The 18569-nt window shown below is 37.7% G+C and overlaps 1 protein-coding gene across 2 annotated transcripts in view; it reads left to right on the plus strand.

Moving 5' to 3' along the window:
• The window catches only part of PCSK5 (proprotein convertase subtilisin/kexin type 5), a 256599-nt gene that overhangs the window by 185059 nt on the left and 52971 nt on the right, over positions 1-18569 (plus strand). The window contains exons 14-21 of one of the 2 annotated variants that reach the window (XM_049795547.1): positions 748-891; positions 2394-2496; positions 3046-3239; positions 4682-4766; positions 7515-7612; positions 8175-8304; positions 9358-9473; positions 11292-13134. In XM_049795547.1, the coding sequence (XP_049651504.1) occupies positions 748-891; positions 2394-2496; positions 3046-3239; positions 4682-4766; positions 7515-7612; positions 8175-8304; positions 9358-9473; positions 11292-11407 (986 nt within the window). In that variant the 3' untranslated portion in view covers positions 11408-13134. Of the gene's footprint in view, positions 1-747; positions 892-2393; positions 2497-3045; positions 3240-4681; positions 4767-7514; positions 7613-8174; positions 8305-9357; positions 9474-11291; positions 13135-18569 lie in introns of those variants that run through there. The other variant, XM_049795548.1, reaches the window with a different exon arrangement.

Genomic DNA, 18569 nt, shown 5'->3' on the forward strand with positions numbered 1-18569 from the left:
ATATACATTTATCTTCTTATTCTTCCACAAAAAAAAAAAAAAAAAAAAAAAAAATCAGATAATGCTTCAGGGAGGCAAACAATTTTTTCTTTCTTCACTCAAGTACTGAGAGGGTAAAATATTAGTGATGAACACAGACAATGCAGCGATATATCTGCCAAATAACTAGGGCAAATAAATAAGAAATTATGCTGGTTTGGTAGGGTACACTAATGTTCTACCATGTAGATTTTAAAAGAAGTTTTTTCTTATTAATTGAGGTGTGTCCTGTAAGCCAATGAAAAGTACTCTTGAGTAACAAACACAGCGTAACCCCTTTCTTAAGTCAGAATTCTGAATACAGCTAGTTAGCTAAAAGATCTCAGATAATAATTACTGGATAATTAATGTTTTGAAGGGAAGTGAAATCCAGAGCAAAAAATCCTTGTTGAGTACCATACACATTTTCCAAGTCACGCTATGGCCAAAGGTATTGCTGTTGATTGTTTATATTAAGTTCAACTTGTGGTGCAAACTTTTACTAGACCTACAAGAGGCTGGAGCATAATGAAAATCTGATTAAAGCATGCTTTCTCAGTTTATAGTGAAGCAGTGATTGTACTACCTATATGAAACTGAAGACACTTATTTGAAAAGCAATGTCTTCTATACATACTCACAAAGTCATTTTTAAGAATGATACATTTTTGTAAGACACAGAAAATAGAAATGGTTTCTAAAACTAGATTTTAAATACTTAACTTCTAGGGAAATTGAAAGAGTGGTCCTTAGTACTATATGGAACATCCATTCAGCCTTACTCACCAAGAAATGATTTTCCAAAAGTGGAAAGAGTGCGCTCTAGTCCAGTTGAAGACCCTACAGAAGATTATGGAACAGATGACTATTCTGGTGCGTACATTCATTTACTCTGATTGGGCATTTACTGAACACATAATAGGTTAAGGAGTGACCTGACACTCTGCATATGTAAAATGTTCTGTGAAGTGGATTCTTAATTTAAGATCAGAACTTTTTGTTTCATAATTTAAAGTTAGATATTTTTATTTCATCCTTATGACTTTGTAAGCATGGAGTTACATATTTTTAAGCTACACAACATACTATGAAGAATGCACTACTTTTCATATAAGTATATAAAAATACATATACATACATATTCATACATATATATGAAGAACATTGTCTTCTACATCTGTGTTGTTTGTCATGGATCTCTATAGAAGTTTTTCAACCTTATCCTTAGACTTTAATAGAGTTAGATTTTTGGCACTGCAAAATAAGTAAAGTTGGCAGTTTCCTACATGTAATCCAACGTTAGGAGCATCATGTAGATGGTTAGGGCTGTTGAATCTTAAGTATAGCTCCTGCAAGCAAACACCAGGACAAAGTTCAGTTTTGAAGTTTCTGTTATTACAGTCTCCTGCCACAGTGTGTCAGACCCACAGTCCCTATTTTAGATGGAGCGCTGCTGAACTCCTTGTTTTGGTGATGAAACACTACCATCTCTGCTGTAAAGGTCACTAACTTCTCAAGTTTTTGTATGAAGCAAACTCACTTTACTTCAAGTTTACTTGATGTTAGGATAAATTTCAAGGTGGCTGCCAAACTCAATGCATTTCATTCATGAGAGAGCAGTGATCCTGAAAGTTATAACTTCACCCATGGGCTTTGTTCACCTACATAAAGGCAGGAGTTGATGGTTCTCTCCTCCCGTAGCAGGAAGGACCTATTTGAAAACTGTAAACATAGGATCATAGAATATCTCGAGTTGGAAGGGACCCATAAGGATCATCGAGTCCAACATGAGTGCAGGTGAGATGGAAGACTTGCTAATCAGCAAGAATTAGCCAAGGCTTTTGCAGCATGTAGCAGCACAGAGGGAAGTGCATCTGGGCCCTGGTGGCTGGTTCTATAGCCACTGGTAGCCACTTGGACCAGTTATTACCCAGCTGGTAACCAGAGTAGCCACTGATCATGTTGTTCATCATATATGTTTACCTGCTTGTTCTAAGTGTTTTTGCTAATAAGTCCTTATTATGAACAACAGAAGCCTTTGAACATTTCTGAATAAAATTCAAAATGAGTTGTAACTCATTAGGAAAGCGTCTGTTTGGACCCAGAAATAGTTTCTCTTTGATAGATTCTACAGAAGATGCCACACTTGCTAAAAATTACAAATCATTTGAATAAATACTGAGGCCAGGATTTGCAAGGTCTTCAGGTACTAAAAAACATTGCTTTTGGGGGGAGCCAAATTACTATTTGGAACTCAAATCAAACAGGGGAAGAGACTAACTGCATCCTGCATTAAAATACTGTCTCTTAAGGGGTGCTACATACTAACTAAGAAGTCTTAATCCTTTCTGCCCCATATTCTGGTTTTATTATAGGTCCCTGCAATGCAGAATGCAGTAAAGTAGGGTGTGATGGTCCAGGACCAGATCATTGTACTGACTGTTTGCACTACTACTACAAATCTAAGAACAACACACGGTAAGACCAAGAGAAAAAATCTTTACTTCATAGATTTCTTAATATATATCTTAACTTCCTTTCCTCTTTTCTTTGCTGCAGTCATGGATAATTCATTTTCCACCGAATTTGACAAATTTTCTTAGGAGTTGAAAAAAAACCACTAGCTAATCAGAATTTAAAGTACAGCCTTCAAACACCGTTCTTTGATTATTTCCCCATCTCTTGATTATATTTTCATAAGAGGCTATATGTATAAAACTGTGATAGCTACTACAGCTTCTGTTATTGAGTTTGAACAAGATAGGAAGAAATGTAGATGGTCAAAAATGGTACTGTATGACTGTCTGACAAGGCATTTGCCAGTGAGATAGCATATGCTGTAGGGAAATAAATGGAAGAGAAGAGGCACCTTGATGCAATGCTTTGGAGGGTTACATCTTAGTAAACATCTGATCATTAGAGAAGCAGCAATGCTGAGAAATACTTCTGCTTTGCAGTCATGGTCCAGGAGTGTGGTGGCAGGTTATTTCATTAACGACTCTGCCTTCTCTTCCCTGCTGTCTGCAGGATCTGTGTTTCGACCTGCCCACCTGGTCACTACAATGCAGACAAGAAACGCTGTAAAAAATGCTCACCCAATTGTGAAACCTGTGTTGGAGGCCATAGTGACCAGTGCATGACCTGTAAATCTGGCTACTACCTGAATGAAGTAACCAATAGCTGTATTACCAACTGCCCTGATGGGTTTTACCTGGATAAGAGTTAGTATTTCTTGTTGTTTCTTTACTGTGGGCTATAGAATTTGATCTGGGGAGGTTGCTGGAATACTTATGAGCAGGAAAAGTGTATGTTGATGCATCTATCTCTTATCCTATTCCTCTTATTAAACTGTTGCCAAGTGTGATCAAGAATCTCCTCAAAAATCTTCCTTTAATTTAAAAACCATCCTTAGTGGCAGGATGTCTTTTCTGCTTGTGGCTAGCAGTAACAGTAGCAGAACGAGGGCAGTTCAAGAGCAGGTCAGCCACAGGACTGAGCACATTATCGCTATGCCAGAAAGGGACAGGCAGCACCCACATTTTGAACATGAGGAGTTCCCCACTCACCCAAATTCATATGGTATAGCACCAGATAGAAGAGAGAGCTGAGGAATCTACCATGGCCACTGAACTAGAGCTCTAAGAAAAATGGGCTCCTCAGATGTAAAACATGGTTGCAATTAATTGCAGGTTCTGGCAGACCTACGTACCTGCGGTGGTGTGACAACCCAAGAGCAGTAATGCTCTGCCATGTGAGACACCTGCCTTCAATTTCCTCCTGTGATTGCCAAGTAGACTGCCTGTGTTTCATTTCTAGCTTTGGCTAGCAAAAATACTTAAACATATTTTCAAATGTGTTTAACACTGCAGTGACTTCAATTATCTTTAGACACATCCTTAGAAGATAAATATGTGCTCAGGAGCTTTGTTCATCCAGGTACCTAACCTTTTGCTGTCTTCGTCATGAAGCTGTGTATTTGAGAATTAGTAAAAGCAGCTAGTACTTCAATTCTTCCATTTTTCACTGTGTGAGAACTATAGTAAAGGGAATTCCTTTCCACAACAGAAGGCTTTTCTTCTCAGAAAGGTACACAGCACTGCATCTCAAAAGACAACAGTTCTGCAGAGAGAGTCATCTCTTAAAGTAGGGAGCTCTTGAGATGAAAAGGAAGGTGTTAAGCAATTTATGTGTTGACTTTGTTAAGATCATACCTGTTCATGCAGGTGTGTCTTTAAGCATCAAATCAGGAAGACAGAACAGGATGCTTACATGGAAAGTGTAAGAGGTAAATTGCAGGACAGTCTCTGGAACACATGGCAATCTCTACTGCATATCACTGTTATATGAAAAGACGATTTCAGTCCATACTGCAAACAGTTAATGTGAATTTAAAATATTTATGAAGACTTTTTAATGACCTCAAAGCATATTTTTCTCAGGGTACAACTATAACTTCAAATGTTTAGAAATAGATTAAGCCATTTGATGTTTGATGGGAAAAGCTAATGATAGGCAGAATTTAGCTATTTTAGTATAGTTTGCTGCTTCCCTTCCTGATGTCAAGCTAGAAAGCAATAAGTTATGTAGTAGTATATCCATATAGTTTTATTAAACATCACTGACCAAGGTTTTCTGGGCTCTTTTCCTTTTTTTTCCTTTGTAGATAAGATTGTTTGCCGAAAATGTAGTGAAAATTGTAAAACGTGTGTTGAATTCCAAATCTGCACAGAATGCAAACATGGCTTAAGGTAAGGAAATTATGGGTGTCGCTAAACACAATACCTGAAGAGGCTTACAGCGCTGTGGATACACAATGAAGAACATCAGATAGTTATTTGATCTTGAGTGGCCCTCATTTCATGTGTTCCATTGCTTTTTAGTTTGTAATATAGTATTTTCTTGTGCTACTATGTGCCGGTTTGGCTAACAACAGATTTTTAGAAGACCTTTCATTTAAGGTAAAATAAAAGCCACAGTTATGTGGAAAGCTGGCTTCTTCACTTTTTTGACCTACAGTGTGGCAGTCAAAAATTATTTTAGAGGTAGAGCTGATGAATCATATTAATCTTTCTGATTCATTCCTGTGATAGTTAGAAAATATTTTCTTATCTTTATTGTATTTCTTCATACATCCAGTCATTCACTTATCTCAAGTACCTCAGGCTCAATTTTATTACAATATAGTGTGCACACATTTTAAACAGCAGTGGATATTTTTTCTTCTTAGGGGGACTTAATCATTCTTGAAACTGATAGGTAAAACCTACAAAGCAGCAGTACATATTTCAAACTCCTTTATGAATGAATGACCTTTTGATCCAAGCAGCAAAGGTCAAAAATCTTATAAAATTCATGACAGAATGTATACTGGCTTTATGCCACAAAAAATATGAAGTCAATATTAAGTATCTGTAGGGGTTCTTCTTGCAGAATGTGAGTGTTCCACGAATATTTTAACACTGAGCTTTTACCTTCCATCAAAGTGGATTTTCATCCCTTAGTAAAAGCTGAATGTTGTTGGCTTCTAGGACAGCAATAGCTGGATTCCTTTACATTTTGTAAAGCAATTCTCTTTTCTGTGTATTTATGTTTCATCTAGATTATCCAAGTGCCAGCACAACATTTATTATGAACATCTCTATTTTTTTAAAAGTGACCCTTTGAAAAGGAAGTGTGATCTAATGGGAAGGAAAGCATGGGATCAGATCAGAAAATTGGTCTATTTACACTGTCTGTGAAATACAAGTATCTGCTTTCCTTTTAAAATGTTATTAAATTTGCAGTCCATATTAAGATTCTGAAGAACTTTAACAGACTCAGCATGACCTTCTGCGTATCTGCAAAATAAAATTAGTAAATTAGCAGTTTAGAAGTTCCTACTACGGGCAAATATGTCAGGAGACCGAAGATCATATAGATTTGGGACCTTATAGGACACAGTTTCTATAGAAAATTTATGTCCACATTTTCTTTATTTCTCAAGAACTGAGTTTCCCTGTCCATTACCACAAACAGTAGCTCGTAGCACCACTGAAGAAAGTAGACACGTCCATTCGCTGTGGGAAGAGAAGGAGAAATTGAAATATAAAAAGTTAAAAGAACCTAAACTTCATGTTTTCTTGGGCAATATTAGCAAACTGAGATTGATTTTTGGTAACATTTTGAAAAAAACACCATCTCTGTAGGTGTGACAGGTAAATGGAGCCTTGCAGGATATACCTTTCATATTCCTCATTTGTTCGAAATTTGCTGTATTTCATTGGCAGAGTTATCGATGGGCCAGGCCCTGGGTGGGACTTAGGAGACCTGGATTCCAGTTCTGATCCTGTTACTGGCTCATTAAATAAACTTGGGCAAATTACTAGTTTTCCCATATGTAAAAACATAATAATGCTACCTGCCTTGTAAAGCACTTTGAGGTGTATGACTGAGGAAAAATAATAAGAAAGCAGGGGTTGTTAGGTTTGTTGAATTGCTAATTTAATTTTTTCTAAACTGGGACCATATACAGTCTTGAAAATTCCCAGTGGTGCTGAGCACACATGACTTGCTGGATGCAATCTGTAAAGCAGGGTTAGCACTCACTCGGGGTGGTAATCCCCAGAGCTGAAGAGCACTTTTCGAGAAAGAGTTAAACTAGATGAAAGCTGAGGTTCCACAGAAGATGGCAAACATGGCAGAGAAGTCCTGGCTTAAAAAAAAAAACCAAAAAACAAAAAACAAAACAAACAAACAAACAAAAAAAAACCTAAAAACCCCAAACAAACCCCAAACTCCTGTAGGCATCTTATAACATGAAAGCATAAACAGCTACATAGATGGAAGCATGGAAATGTCTCTTTATGCTATTTCTTTTTCCTCTGTTACTCACTCTTTTGTGCTCTCTCTCAAAAGTGCCTGCAGGCAGAATACCTCCAACTGTAATCTTGACAAATCTCCCCAGCCATGCAGAACTGGCATTCAGATAGGAGGTTTCAAAGGAAACTGCTATTGCAGAAAGAGGTGGTGATTTCCTTCACTATGAATCTGTTCTTAACCTGTGCTGTAGCATAGTATCCGGAGATGTTGCTGGTTTTTCAAGAGAAGCACGTGATCTTGTTAACAAGTCCCTTAGAATTTTTTTTAATACAGTGATGCTTGCCCGGTGCCAAATTCCTCATGGGTAATTGCATTTTACATGCCTGAATTTTTAGTACACTTTGGCATTGTTCTTTTTTTCTTTTTTTTTTTTTTTTTGTCCCTTACTACTTAGTAGTATTTACAATGAGTTTGTAAACAGCTTCTGTATTTCACCATAGGCAAAACTGCATTTCATTCCAACTTGAAGTGATTGCTGTCTCTAAATTTATAAAATATGACCAATGAAAGAAGCTGGTGTATCCTAATATATGGGTTGTTATTTCATTAAAAGGGAACTACTGGGTTTTTGCATGACCTGTTTGTCCTCTGTTGCTGTTATCTGCCCTAACACTCTGTTTTTTTCTTTTTTACAATAGTTTGCATGGCACTAATTGTGCTGTCCGCTGTGAAGAAGGAAAATACCATAATGGTAGAGAATGTGAACCATGTCACCGTTCCTGTGCAACATGTGCAGGTACCCCATGGACGTTTATCTGCATCATTTCCTTTCCTCTTGTGTTTTTAGCTCTGACTTTATTCTACTATATCACAGTTACAGTATAACATGATTGTTTACGTGTGAAAATTTAATTCTCTTCATACTTCTCTAATATTTTTTAAATACAGCAGACTTCTTTCACTGACATGAAAATCTGTTTTCTAACTGAAAGTGTGCATAAACTCTTTTCTTTTCTTTTTTTCTGGTTTTTTTTTTCTTCTTTTTTTTTTTTTTCCTCAGTATAGCTCATTCTGATTTCCAGTAATACCCTCCATTTTCTTTGCTGGGATGGAATAAAGACTGATAGATTTTGTGTGAGCTTTAGAACTACCAACAGCCGTTTCAGATATACTGAAATTATGTAAGGTTGTTTATTCTAAGCATGTACCTTTATTTCTTGATGTTACTATTTGAAAGAAAGTACAGCAGGTAAAACATAGTCTCTAAAATTATAAGATTTGCTATAGTTAGAGGTGCTGTCTGTTAAGCCACAAGAGGAACTAGCCAGTAATATAGTATATTTTCTCTCTGGTTTAAGGTGCTGGAGTAGATGCCTGTATAAACTGCACACAGGGTTATTTCATGGAAGATGGAAGATGTGTGCAGTCCTGTAGTAGTGGTTATTATCTTGATCACTCTACTGAAATTGGATACAAAAGCTGCAAAAGGTATGATCAGTGTCTGATGTTTGGCAGTATATTAGCTATTACTATGTTGAAAAAGATAATACTTACAAGAACATAAAACACTGCTGACTTCAAAAAATATTAAAAAAATATATTGCATGCTAAGCAAATTATGGAAAAGCAGGGGTTTTTTTAATTTTAACCCAAGCTATATTCATGCAGGTCTTCTAAAAGTGTTTTTTCTTGTACATATATGTGTGTCCTTCACTTTAAAAAAGCCTGTAGTGAGACTCTAAGTAGATATGCATAGAAATGTAAAATTTACAAATACGGCAGAGGATGTGCATTTCTCAGTAACAAACAAAAATAGTCAAACTAAGTTTTTTTAACTGCAAGTTAATTACTATTCATAAGGACCATTTCCGTTCTACAGCTGCATATTCACAAACATGGCACAAATATATTACCAGACTGCTGTCCGAAATAGCTCCCCTGACTCAGTGTACAAATGGGTGGAAAAATCTTGGACAAGGCTGTGCTGTGCTTTGCTGCGCAAGGAAGGGACATTTTTTTCTATTCCATTCTTTGTTAAACAAATACCATTTGTTGCCCTTTGGAATCATTTATTACTGACCCACTTTGAGTTCAGGGCAGGAAGGGAATCACCATGTGTTTTCCACAAAAGAAAAATAATAGATACACAATGCAAATATGATGGAGCCCGAAGGGTGATGAAAGGACTGGGCAGCAGGTCAGCCTTTTCCATCCTGTGGCTTTAGTTCATGCCTTGCTGGTACACATAGGCACAATCAGCTTAATAATTTTGTTGAGTATTTCTGCATAAAATTCTAGAATAATGCAGCTATTTAGTAAAAATGTGAATAGAAAGTGATTGGAGGAAAGAAACAAGACTGGGTTGCAGGGGGAGATTAGTAGTTGTAGTAGCAGTAGTAGTAGGAGTAGGAGTAGTAGCAGCAGCATAGCATCTGGTACCTCTAGAAACAGCAAACAAGGCCTTTGCAATACAGAAGAGGTCTCCTAGGAACTCTTGCATTTGGTGACGCCATAAGACCAGCTCCTGCCATTGTCTTTCAGATGTGATGCCAGCTGTTTGGATTGCAGTGGTCAAGGAGACAGAAACTGTACAAGCTGTCCAAGCGGCTATAACCTAGACACTGGTGTCTGTGTAGTAGGAACAGTCTGCAAGGATGGTGAGTGCAATTCTCTGAAAAGATCTGTTTTACCACTGCCAGCTTTTTTACATGTATTGGATTGGTTTGGTCTGGTATTCTTTTGTTACAGTCTTGATTTGAAGTCTACATTACTTCTTAATTTTTTCAGGTTTATGAAAAGGAGAAAATACATCTGTGTGTATTAACAAGATTAGTCACATCCACTTTACTTGAATTTTCCTAAAATAGTTTCTCCCCCTGCCAACAACCTACCTTTCTTTCTTTATCTGTTTTTCAAAAGCCATTGCTTTCAAAAGATTTTTATATGAAGACCCTAGTATGCTATCAGTAGAATCACATTTATTTATTTCACCGCTTTGAACTGGGAAAATGCTGGTAAGTAAAAAAGATTTTAAGGGCCTGTAGTATTGCTTGAATTATGTGAAAGGGTAATGAGAACAAAAGAATTCTGAAATAGGGAGCACCCAATTTGTAGTAGAGATTTGAACTTCCTCCAAGTTCTCTGTGGCAACCAAGATAGCATTCTTATTACATGTGATTGGCTTAATTATTCATTCCATTCAAATGTCACAATTGCAGATAACACCGTGCTTCCCTAAAAATGTTACTGTGTGAACTACTTGTAGATACAATCCAACAAGAAAATCATACCAGAACAAAGCCCAGTGCTAATCCATGTGGAAGATACCTCACATCAGATGTAGAAAAGGTTAACAATGACCCTTCAGTCCAGCTCGTTTCCGCTGGATTTAGTAAGGGTTTTACCAAAGACTTAAAAAACAAGAAAAAAGAAAGGGTGCAGGGTTGTGTCTTGTTTCTGTGGACCTTTACAGCTCCTGTTGGAATTTAAGCCTTCAAACTTTGAAAAGTATCCTGTTCATCATAAAGTTATATTACAGGTACTGGTAAACCAGTCATGAGACTTTTTCACATCAGGACATTAGCAGTGTCATTGTAATCTAGAGCAAGTCCAGAGAAGGTCAGATATAGATGGACAAATGAAGAAGAAGTGTAATGCTAAGAGTTGTGAGTAACCACAGTCTCAGTATGGTATTGCAGATGAATTCTGCAATGCAAACTTTTGACATACCAGTTTGGTCTTTAATACGGTTGGATAAATCTCTCTTCATTTGTATGCGTGCAACTTCAATCAGATACACATGTAGTTGCCCAAGACTGGAGATGCCCCATCTCAGTACTGTCTCCCCCATTCTTCAAAGTGCAGCTGCCGTGAAAGGGCAACACATCAGTGCGTGTGCCTTCAGGCAATTGCAATGCACCATGTTGGATCCCACCACACAGCACACGTTCTCAACAGTCTAGGGTAGCCAAGGAAAGTCCAGAAGGTGGTTTTTTTTCTGTTGATTTACAAAGCATAGAGGGTCTCATTTCATTGCCTAACAATCAAGTGCTGGTTAATAGTGTAACTCTCTCTATAGGCTTTACATTTCTGTTGAGAATGTTTTATTCTTTTTCTGTGGTTTGACTGTTTTATTCTTTTGATTCATAAAAAATGAGAACAAATTCCTTTGCTGTAAATATCACTGTTTTCTAATTATTCTCTTTCTAATCTTTTTTTCCTTTTCATAAATGGATACCAATCATTCCCTGTCGGACCACACAATATCTCTTCCTGAAAAAAAAAAAAAAAAAAAAAAAAAAATGTTGTTGACTGAATTCCTTTTGATGGACCAAATTTCCTACTTGCTACCTGCTCCTGAATGGTCTCTTCAACCAAATCTGCCTGTCTGACAAATTAAACCTTCCTCCATTGTACACGCCATCTTCTCCAAACCTTCAACCTCCCCTCCTTCTCTTGCTGCTGCCCTCCGGAAGCCACGGAAGAGTCCTGGGCCGAGGGAGGATTCTGTATGCTGGTGAAAAAGAACAATCTCTGCCAGCGGAAAGTGCTTCAGCAATTGTGTTGCAGAACATGTACGCACAAGGGGTGAACTGACACCTCCCAGCATCCTCCTGCTCCTGTAGACTTATAGATTAATCGGTATTACTGAAAAAGGAAAAAAGGAAAAAAAAAAAAAAAGAAAAAAAAAAAAGAAAGCCACCTCTCTCTCTCCCCCCACTCTTTGTCTGGGGAGATGGTGAACTGTTTGTTGGAACTTAAATGGAAAAACTACAACGCGCCTACCTTTCATAACTGGGTGTCTAGAGCTGAGCATCCAGGATCACAGAGTCAGTATTGTGTGACCAAAGCATTTGATGCCAAAATTAACGTTTAGCTCATGATTTGATTTCCTGTCAACCTTAGGATTATTCCTATTTTTTGAAGGTCCTTTTTCTTCCCTTTATTTCCTGCTTCTTTCCCCTTCAAGATGTTTAGAGTATTTCAAGAATACGACACACGTTTACATGGATTAAAATTAAACAATACAAAAATGTTTGCATTAGTCTTTTTTGTGCTATGTGTATTGACAGGGTGAACTTGAGTTCCTGAGGGGATCAGAAACATCATTAGCTGCAGGACTAAGTTCTAACCCTTTTGTAACGGTATTTAAAAAAAAGTGAACATTTCTGCACACATTTCTTTCTTACTTCCTCTGCTGTGTGCTGCTTTTTGTATCACATGCAGTATGTATATATGTTTGCCCAAAATGTGGTTTTGGTCATATAGATTTCATTTTTAGACAGCTAGCTTATTAACAGATATGCTAGGATTTTTATTTTATTTTTTTAAATTGTCAAAGCTATTTCAAATAAACTTAAAAAAAAACATTGTTCCTGTAGTGAACAAATTCAAAAGATACTACTTCTCTTGGTTTGCATAAGCGAGAGTAAAGTATATGCTTGGAAGTCAGAAAACATTGCTAACGTAAGAATTATTCATAAATTATTGTTGTCTTATAACATTCACAAAAAAGGGGATATTATCATACAGATATGTAGAGCTGTTTCATAGTGCCCATATGTAAATGCAAGTGTGACTATATGCGACAGGATGTGTTTACAGGACTGGATTTATAATTGTGCCAAATACATCTCCAGGAATAATTACATATAGGGCAATAAATCAATGGTTCTCTTGGTGCAACAATTCTGTCACTATGGGCCTTAATCTGCTTTTATCTGCTCACAGTAGAAATTTCAGCAGGAATAGTCCTACTGAGGCCAACAGTGTTACCTCACTGTAAAACCATCCTGGGTGGTGAGAGAAGTGGCCGTTGCCTTTCTCTTTACCCAGGCACACAACTGCCAGTACAAATTTCTGTTTAATATATCTTTATCAACTTCACTTAGCATACTGTTTAAAAGACAGTCATTTAGCAGAAAACAGAAAATTGAACTTCAAAGATACTGTTTTCAGGGGATAATACTTAAAATGTATAAAATGTCTTTCTCAGTTATCTTTCCAGGACACACAAATAGAAAATGGATTGCAGGTGTTTAAGCATGTAAATGTTAGAAAATAAAGAGGATCAGAAGTGATTGTAGAATTTTTACAAATGAATGGATACAAATTTATAGAGGTAATGTGCCACCTTTAGCAGAGAGCAGATAAACTATTACAACCTGGTTCAGTATGACAGTGGGCCAGGCAAGCTCCTTTGGTGCCCATTACAAATTTCCTGATAAACATTCAAATTTAAAAGAATTCAGTTTGTGCTAGTTTAACTACTAGTCTGTTACTGCCTCATTTCTCAGTATAACATGTTTAATTAGAACATAATGCTTTCAAAGTTTAAGTTAATTATATATATATTATATAAATATATATTCATAATTGAGATTTAATTATGTAATGGATTGTAAAGAATTTGTTTGGATACTTACAAATGTCTCTAACACTATTATAAAGAAGAAATTAATATCTTTGTTTTCTTTAAAAAAACTGACACTTTGTTATATCCAAATTCATTTTTACTGAAAAAATACTGTACATGTGTAAAATGTTCAGTTGTTATTTGTAAAATAGGGTAGTTCTGTTGTAATTGATATTGGCCAAAATCAATGTTATTCCATATTTTATTTTTTCTATTAAATTAACCTAAATTCCTGTTCTTTTGGTCTGGAAAAACATGTTGATAACCTGTAAGTAAAATATCTTTGTTGAAGGGCACATGTAGCTTTATGGTATAGAGCACTTAGATACCACACGAAAATCATTGAAGCAAATTGGGAGGGTAAGGGTGTTTCATTTTATTGCCGATATTTTTGTTTTAAGTGATGAAATTTATGGCTGCAGAAATGTCTGGTTTCTGTGGAGGACACCTTTTGTATACAGCCATGTCTGAGCCCTAGTGGGTAACAACATTGGCTTCCTCTGACCTGTAAGAGTTTGTGATGAGTCTAATCTCTTGCAGATTTAGGATTAAAAAGTGAAATGCATAACTACCCATTGACTCAGACAGTTTAGGAGGAAGGTTTCGTCTTTGCAGTCATACGTGGCCATTTGCACAGTGAGATATTGAAGTCTGTTCACAGGCCAATACTGACATCCAGTACACCTCAGATCACAACCCTGCACTGCCACTTGAGAACAGCAGGCTGTCTGTCCTTGCCAGTAAATCAAAAGGGCTCCATGTAGATTCTTCTGTGACCCCTGCAGGGTGAGATCCTCCATTGGCATTAGCCGATGCTGTTGTTCATTTCCCACTTAGTCCTACAACCTGAGGGGAGACCAAAGTGGCAACTTATCCAAGAAGTCATATATTCAGATGAAGTTTTAATACATTCACTGAAAAATTTCCTGAAAAAAAAACAACCCACACTTTTCAGCCTTAAACATTTCGTTGTCACCAAACAGGAGTTAGGTCATCATTTTCGTAGTTGCCCTGTCAGTCCTGGGAGCCAGCATATATGGGATGGCACATCCTTAGCAGTAGTTTGGTAAGACCACACCTGGAAAAAATGTTGGCCTAACCCTTACACCAAGACTGTATGAAGAGCTGCTTCTTTCAGCTCCCACCCCACCTTCATCTTCCAACTGGCATGAGAAATTCCATCAATCATGGTGTCTTTTATTGTCAAGATTTCATCTTTGGGTAGGAAACGTACAAAGGATGATAAAAAACTTGTTACAGCTCTGGCAAAAGAAACCTGCTCTGGAGGGTCTATCTATAAATGTTGAGCTGTGAAGTCTCACAGACAAGTAAGCATAGAACTGAGTTTTAGGCTGAAAACCGGTACTTTCTGGTGTCAGCTCCAACTATTTGATCATTTTTATTTGTGATGCCTTAATAGCAGTGGCCAGATGCAAGCAGAATGCATAAGCAGCACTATAGTTAGTCCTTGTACAAGAGGATCGCTGCAGCAATATGATTGCAATTGAAGGAAGCTAGTTTGCTCCCAGCTGCAGAGTTTTCTTAGGTGATCGATCCTCCCTCTGTGATTCAATGGTGAGTAGTTTGCAGTGTTCAGTATTTGACACTGGTTTTGGCATCCAGAACCATTTTAGGAAGATCAGAAGCTGCTAAGCGTGAGCAAAATGGTACTTTTCTCCACGTCTGAAAGGACTGTGGGTGGCATACATCCAAATCTGTTCATTCATTTCTGCCTTATTTATATCACAAGTCAAAAAGCAATGACAAATTGAAGATGCTCTTCTAGTTAAGACATGTCATTTCCATGGTAAAATGTTTGCCACTTCATGTCTGTTTAGGAGAACCCTTACAAAACCCTTGACTTAAATGCAAACTGAACACCGAAGTAGACATCCTCTTTACTAAAAGTCTCAAAGGCAATGACAGCTTTGGTCAGAAAAAAAACCCTCATACATGTGCTAACACTATTTTTAACCAGAAAAAAGTTTAGCATGTCCCAGACCTGAAGAACATCCTGCAGAAGCCTATTTTATGGGGGGGGTCATATTATAACAGAAGAAGTGTTTCCTTTTCTGCGATGGGGTTACAGCCTTACTCCCTTTCTAGCTGCAGCTCTCCACCTCAGCCACACACCAGTGTTGTGGGATCAGCAAATCAGATACCTGCCAAGATACATCAGTGGAAACCTTTTGCTTCTGACCAGTAGCTCCTGTGGCTTTTGGCTTAGACCCTGCCTACCCACACAAAAATCTCCACTGGCATAACCTGCCTCTTTCTTTCTGCAGGGGCTTTGCAAACTCCCCCTCTGTGGAGAACACTGTTTTTTAATAAAGATTTCCCTATGAGACCCTACAGACTACCCCAATCTCTATTGGGATTGCAACTTTCCAATATCCTCTGAAATTCTGAGCAACCCCTGCTACGGAATATATGGTATAATAGCAGGGCTGGTGCTTGTTCCACATTGTCAGGTAATGATAAGAGGTATGACAGTATGAGCCTTGAAGATGAGTAAACCTATATACAGAGATACTAGGCTGATTACAGCAATTTCACCCATCACTAAGTACAACTTGCAACTGGTGATGACCAAGTTAATCTCTTAATAGCTCCGTCACAACCAAAGTGAGCATTATCTGTATGAGTGGTCAGTTTAGGTAACTAACTGCTTCTTTTTAATGAAATTATTTAATGAACTGAATGACTGTAAGAAGGCCTGTTATAAATTCAAGATTCCTGTAAAGACATTTAAGTGACTGCTTGTATGAGTCAAAGATTTCAATTTACAGTGCAACTCGCGGAACAATAACTTGTCTGTGATCCATTACCATGCCTTATATCTATATTGGATATGCCATTGTCATGTCATTGGTACAGAATGAATCAAGAAAAGTTCTGCCATTAGATGTTTGTGCAAAATATTTTAAGCAAGCATTAAAAAAGTTTTACAGCATACAAAGAAAAAGCCTAGTCAAGTTTTCATCAAAAGAAACTGACACCAACAACAACTTGCATGAAATTGTTCAGAATATGCAGTTTCAATGAACATTATGTTTATTGGGGGAAAAACTGATTTCTTTTTTTGCAATATGTATTTATTTGTCTTACTTAAACTATCTTGGGAGATTTCAATTTTTGATGAAATTGATTATCTGATTAGAGTGTATTGGGGTTTAAATCCTCCTCATTGGCAAGGACTAAAGAATTGTGGATAGCAACACAGTGTCCTTGAGAACAAACTAAGGCTCTGAACCTTAGGATTGCATCCAACCAGGGAAATGCAACCGACACCTTCATTTCAACCATTGGTTCCACACTGATGAGCAAAGAGGATTCAGATCTATTGAAGTCCTGGGACATTTCTGTGAAGTCTCAGAACACAGTAACATTGGGTCTTACTAGGGAAACTGTTCTGAAATCCTCAGGATAAAGCTAGAGAGACTGCAGTAATGTACACCTGCTGTGCAAGGGTAGCAGACACCACCACAATTATATTTTAATAGCCACACTATGATTGAAACAATGCTGGAAGTACTCTCTTTCTGGATTAGAAATCAATATTTATTGCATAAAACCAGACCCAATTTTCACTTCTAGCATGGGAAATGTAGTCAAAGGAAAGCATATTATGGTGAGAAGGCTCTGAGCAGTTAAAAAAAAGAATTCTGGTAAGCAATAAATGCAGCCTTTCAGTACCACGCCAAAGGCTGATTTTTGTTACATCTCCTTTTTATAAGCAGCTCGTGCATTTGCTGCCAAACATGGGCAAGACACAGCTTAGAAGAATGCCCCTTGTACAATCATTTATTTATCAGTGTTTCTCAGTGTTTGGGGGATGGATTTGTTGAAGGTTTTCCAGGAAAACATCACTTTTCAAAGCAAAAAGTACTGTCCCATCACAAAACACGGTGGACATCTTTGCTTTATGGTGTTACACAATGAGCTGATTAAACACCCGTTTTTCCAACCAGCTTGGGGGGGGAGAAGCTAGAACCTTGACAGACGGTGAATATTTATTTACCCAAGGAGAATTAGTGGCTCCATCACTCAAACTCAATAACAACACTCAGTGTTCACTGGAGCGTGATTAATGTGATATAGTCATAATGCAGATAATACTGCATACCTTTTCCATTTACAATTGTCCTTGGCCTGCCCACTGCGCTCCTCCTGATGCCTGCAGATGTTCTTTGAGATGTGGGTTGAAAGGAAAATCTAGCACCTGGTTGCCAGTCCCCATGGATTGCATTGCTGTCAGCCACGGTGATTAGGACCATGCTAATGTGCTGTTCTGTGCAATGCCACTGGATCAAAAGACAGAAATAACTCAAATATTGATTTCCAAATAAAGTAGCCCCTTTTCTTACTTCAAGAGCAAGGCCATACTGAACTGGTGTAAATGTTGCCCTTGCTGGGTCTGCCTCTAGCACAGCCTCCTTGAACACTTTCAATCCCAAGGCTGAAAATAGGGTTCAAAGAGCTCCCATAGCCAAATGGCATCACAGAGCCTCTCTCCAGCTATTTCTGAATTAGAAGGGCTGTATCATTTACCCATTTCTACACCCTCAGCATGGAGCATGTGATAGTTAAAGGGAACATCCTGGCCAGTGCTTTCCAGGGTAATCATCAAAAGTGATCACCTTGGCTTTTCCTGAAATGCTTATAGTGGATACGAGGAACCAGCAGAGATTTTAAGCAAGGAGAGATCACCAGTGTAAGGGTATTGAGTTGGCTGAAGAGTTACAGCTAGAAATAAAATTTACTGCTTTATACCTTTCATTAAAAGACTTTATTTGGTCTGCTCCTTACTTCCAAGGAGATAAACTTTTATCTTTCTGGTAGATTTCTTTAGGGCTTTAATATGTACTCATGTTCCCAAACTAAACAGAAATTGCACTTGATTAGCAATATGAATCTATGTTGTTTTATCTTGTTGGGACAATAGTTTGCCAGCTGAAATCTGCCCAGTTATCAGCAGATCAGCAGATCTGTGTTCACATCCTGAGTAAGTTGGAGATCTCCAGTACAATCACTCTGTGCAGGGGTCTCTCTGTTTAGGACAAATGACACCACTGAAACACTGCCCTGAGACATCTAGCTCTTCTCATTTCAAGTTTATGTCTATCCAAGTCAGACTGCAGAAATCCTGTGGACAGGGAAGGCTCTCCTTGCTGTGTTACATAGGAGAGAGATTATCATGCTACCGTGGTTGACTCTGGAATATGACATGTGTTTTCCTCCAGCATTGAAAGATCCTATCTTTAATGTGCTCCAGTTGCAGATAACACCAGCTTTACTCAATGTATACAGTCAGCTTCCACCTTTCTTTTGCATATTT

This window comes from Accipiter gentilis, chromosome Z (assembly GCF_929443795.1).
Source record: "Accipiter gentilis chromosome Z, bAccGen1.1, whole genome shotgun sequence".
NCBI lineage: Eukaryota > Metazoa > Chordata > Aves > Accipitriformes > Accipitridae > Astur > Astur gentilis.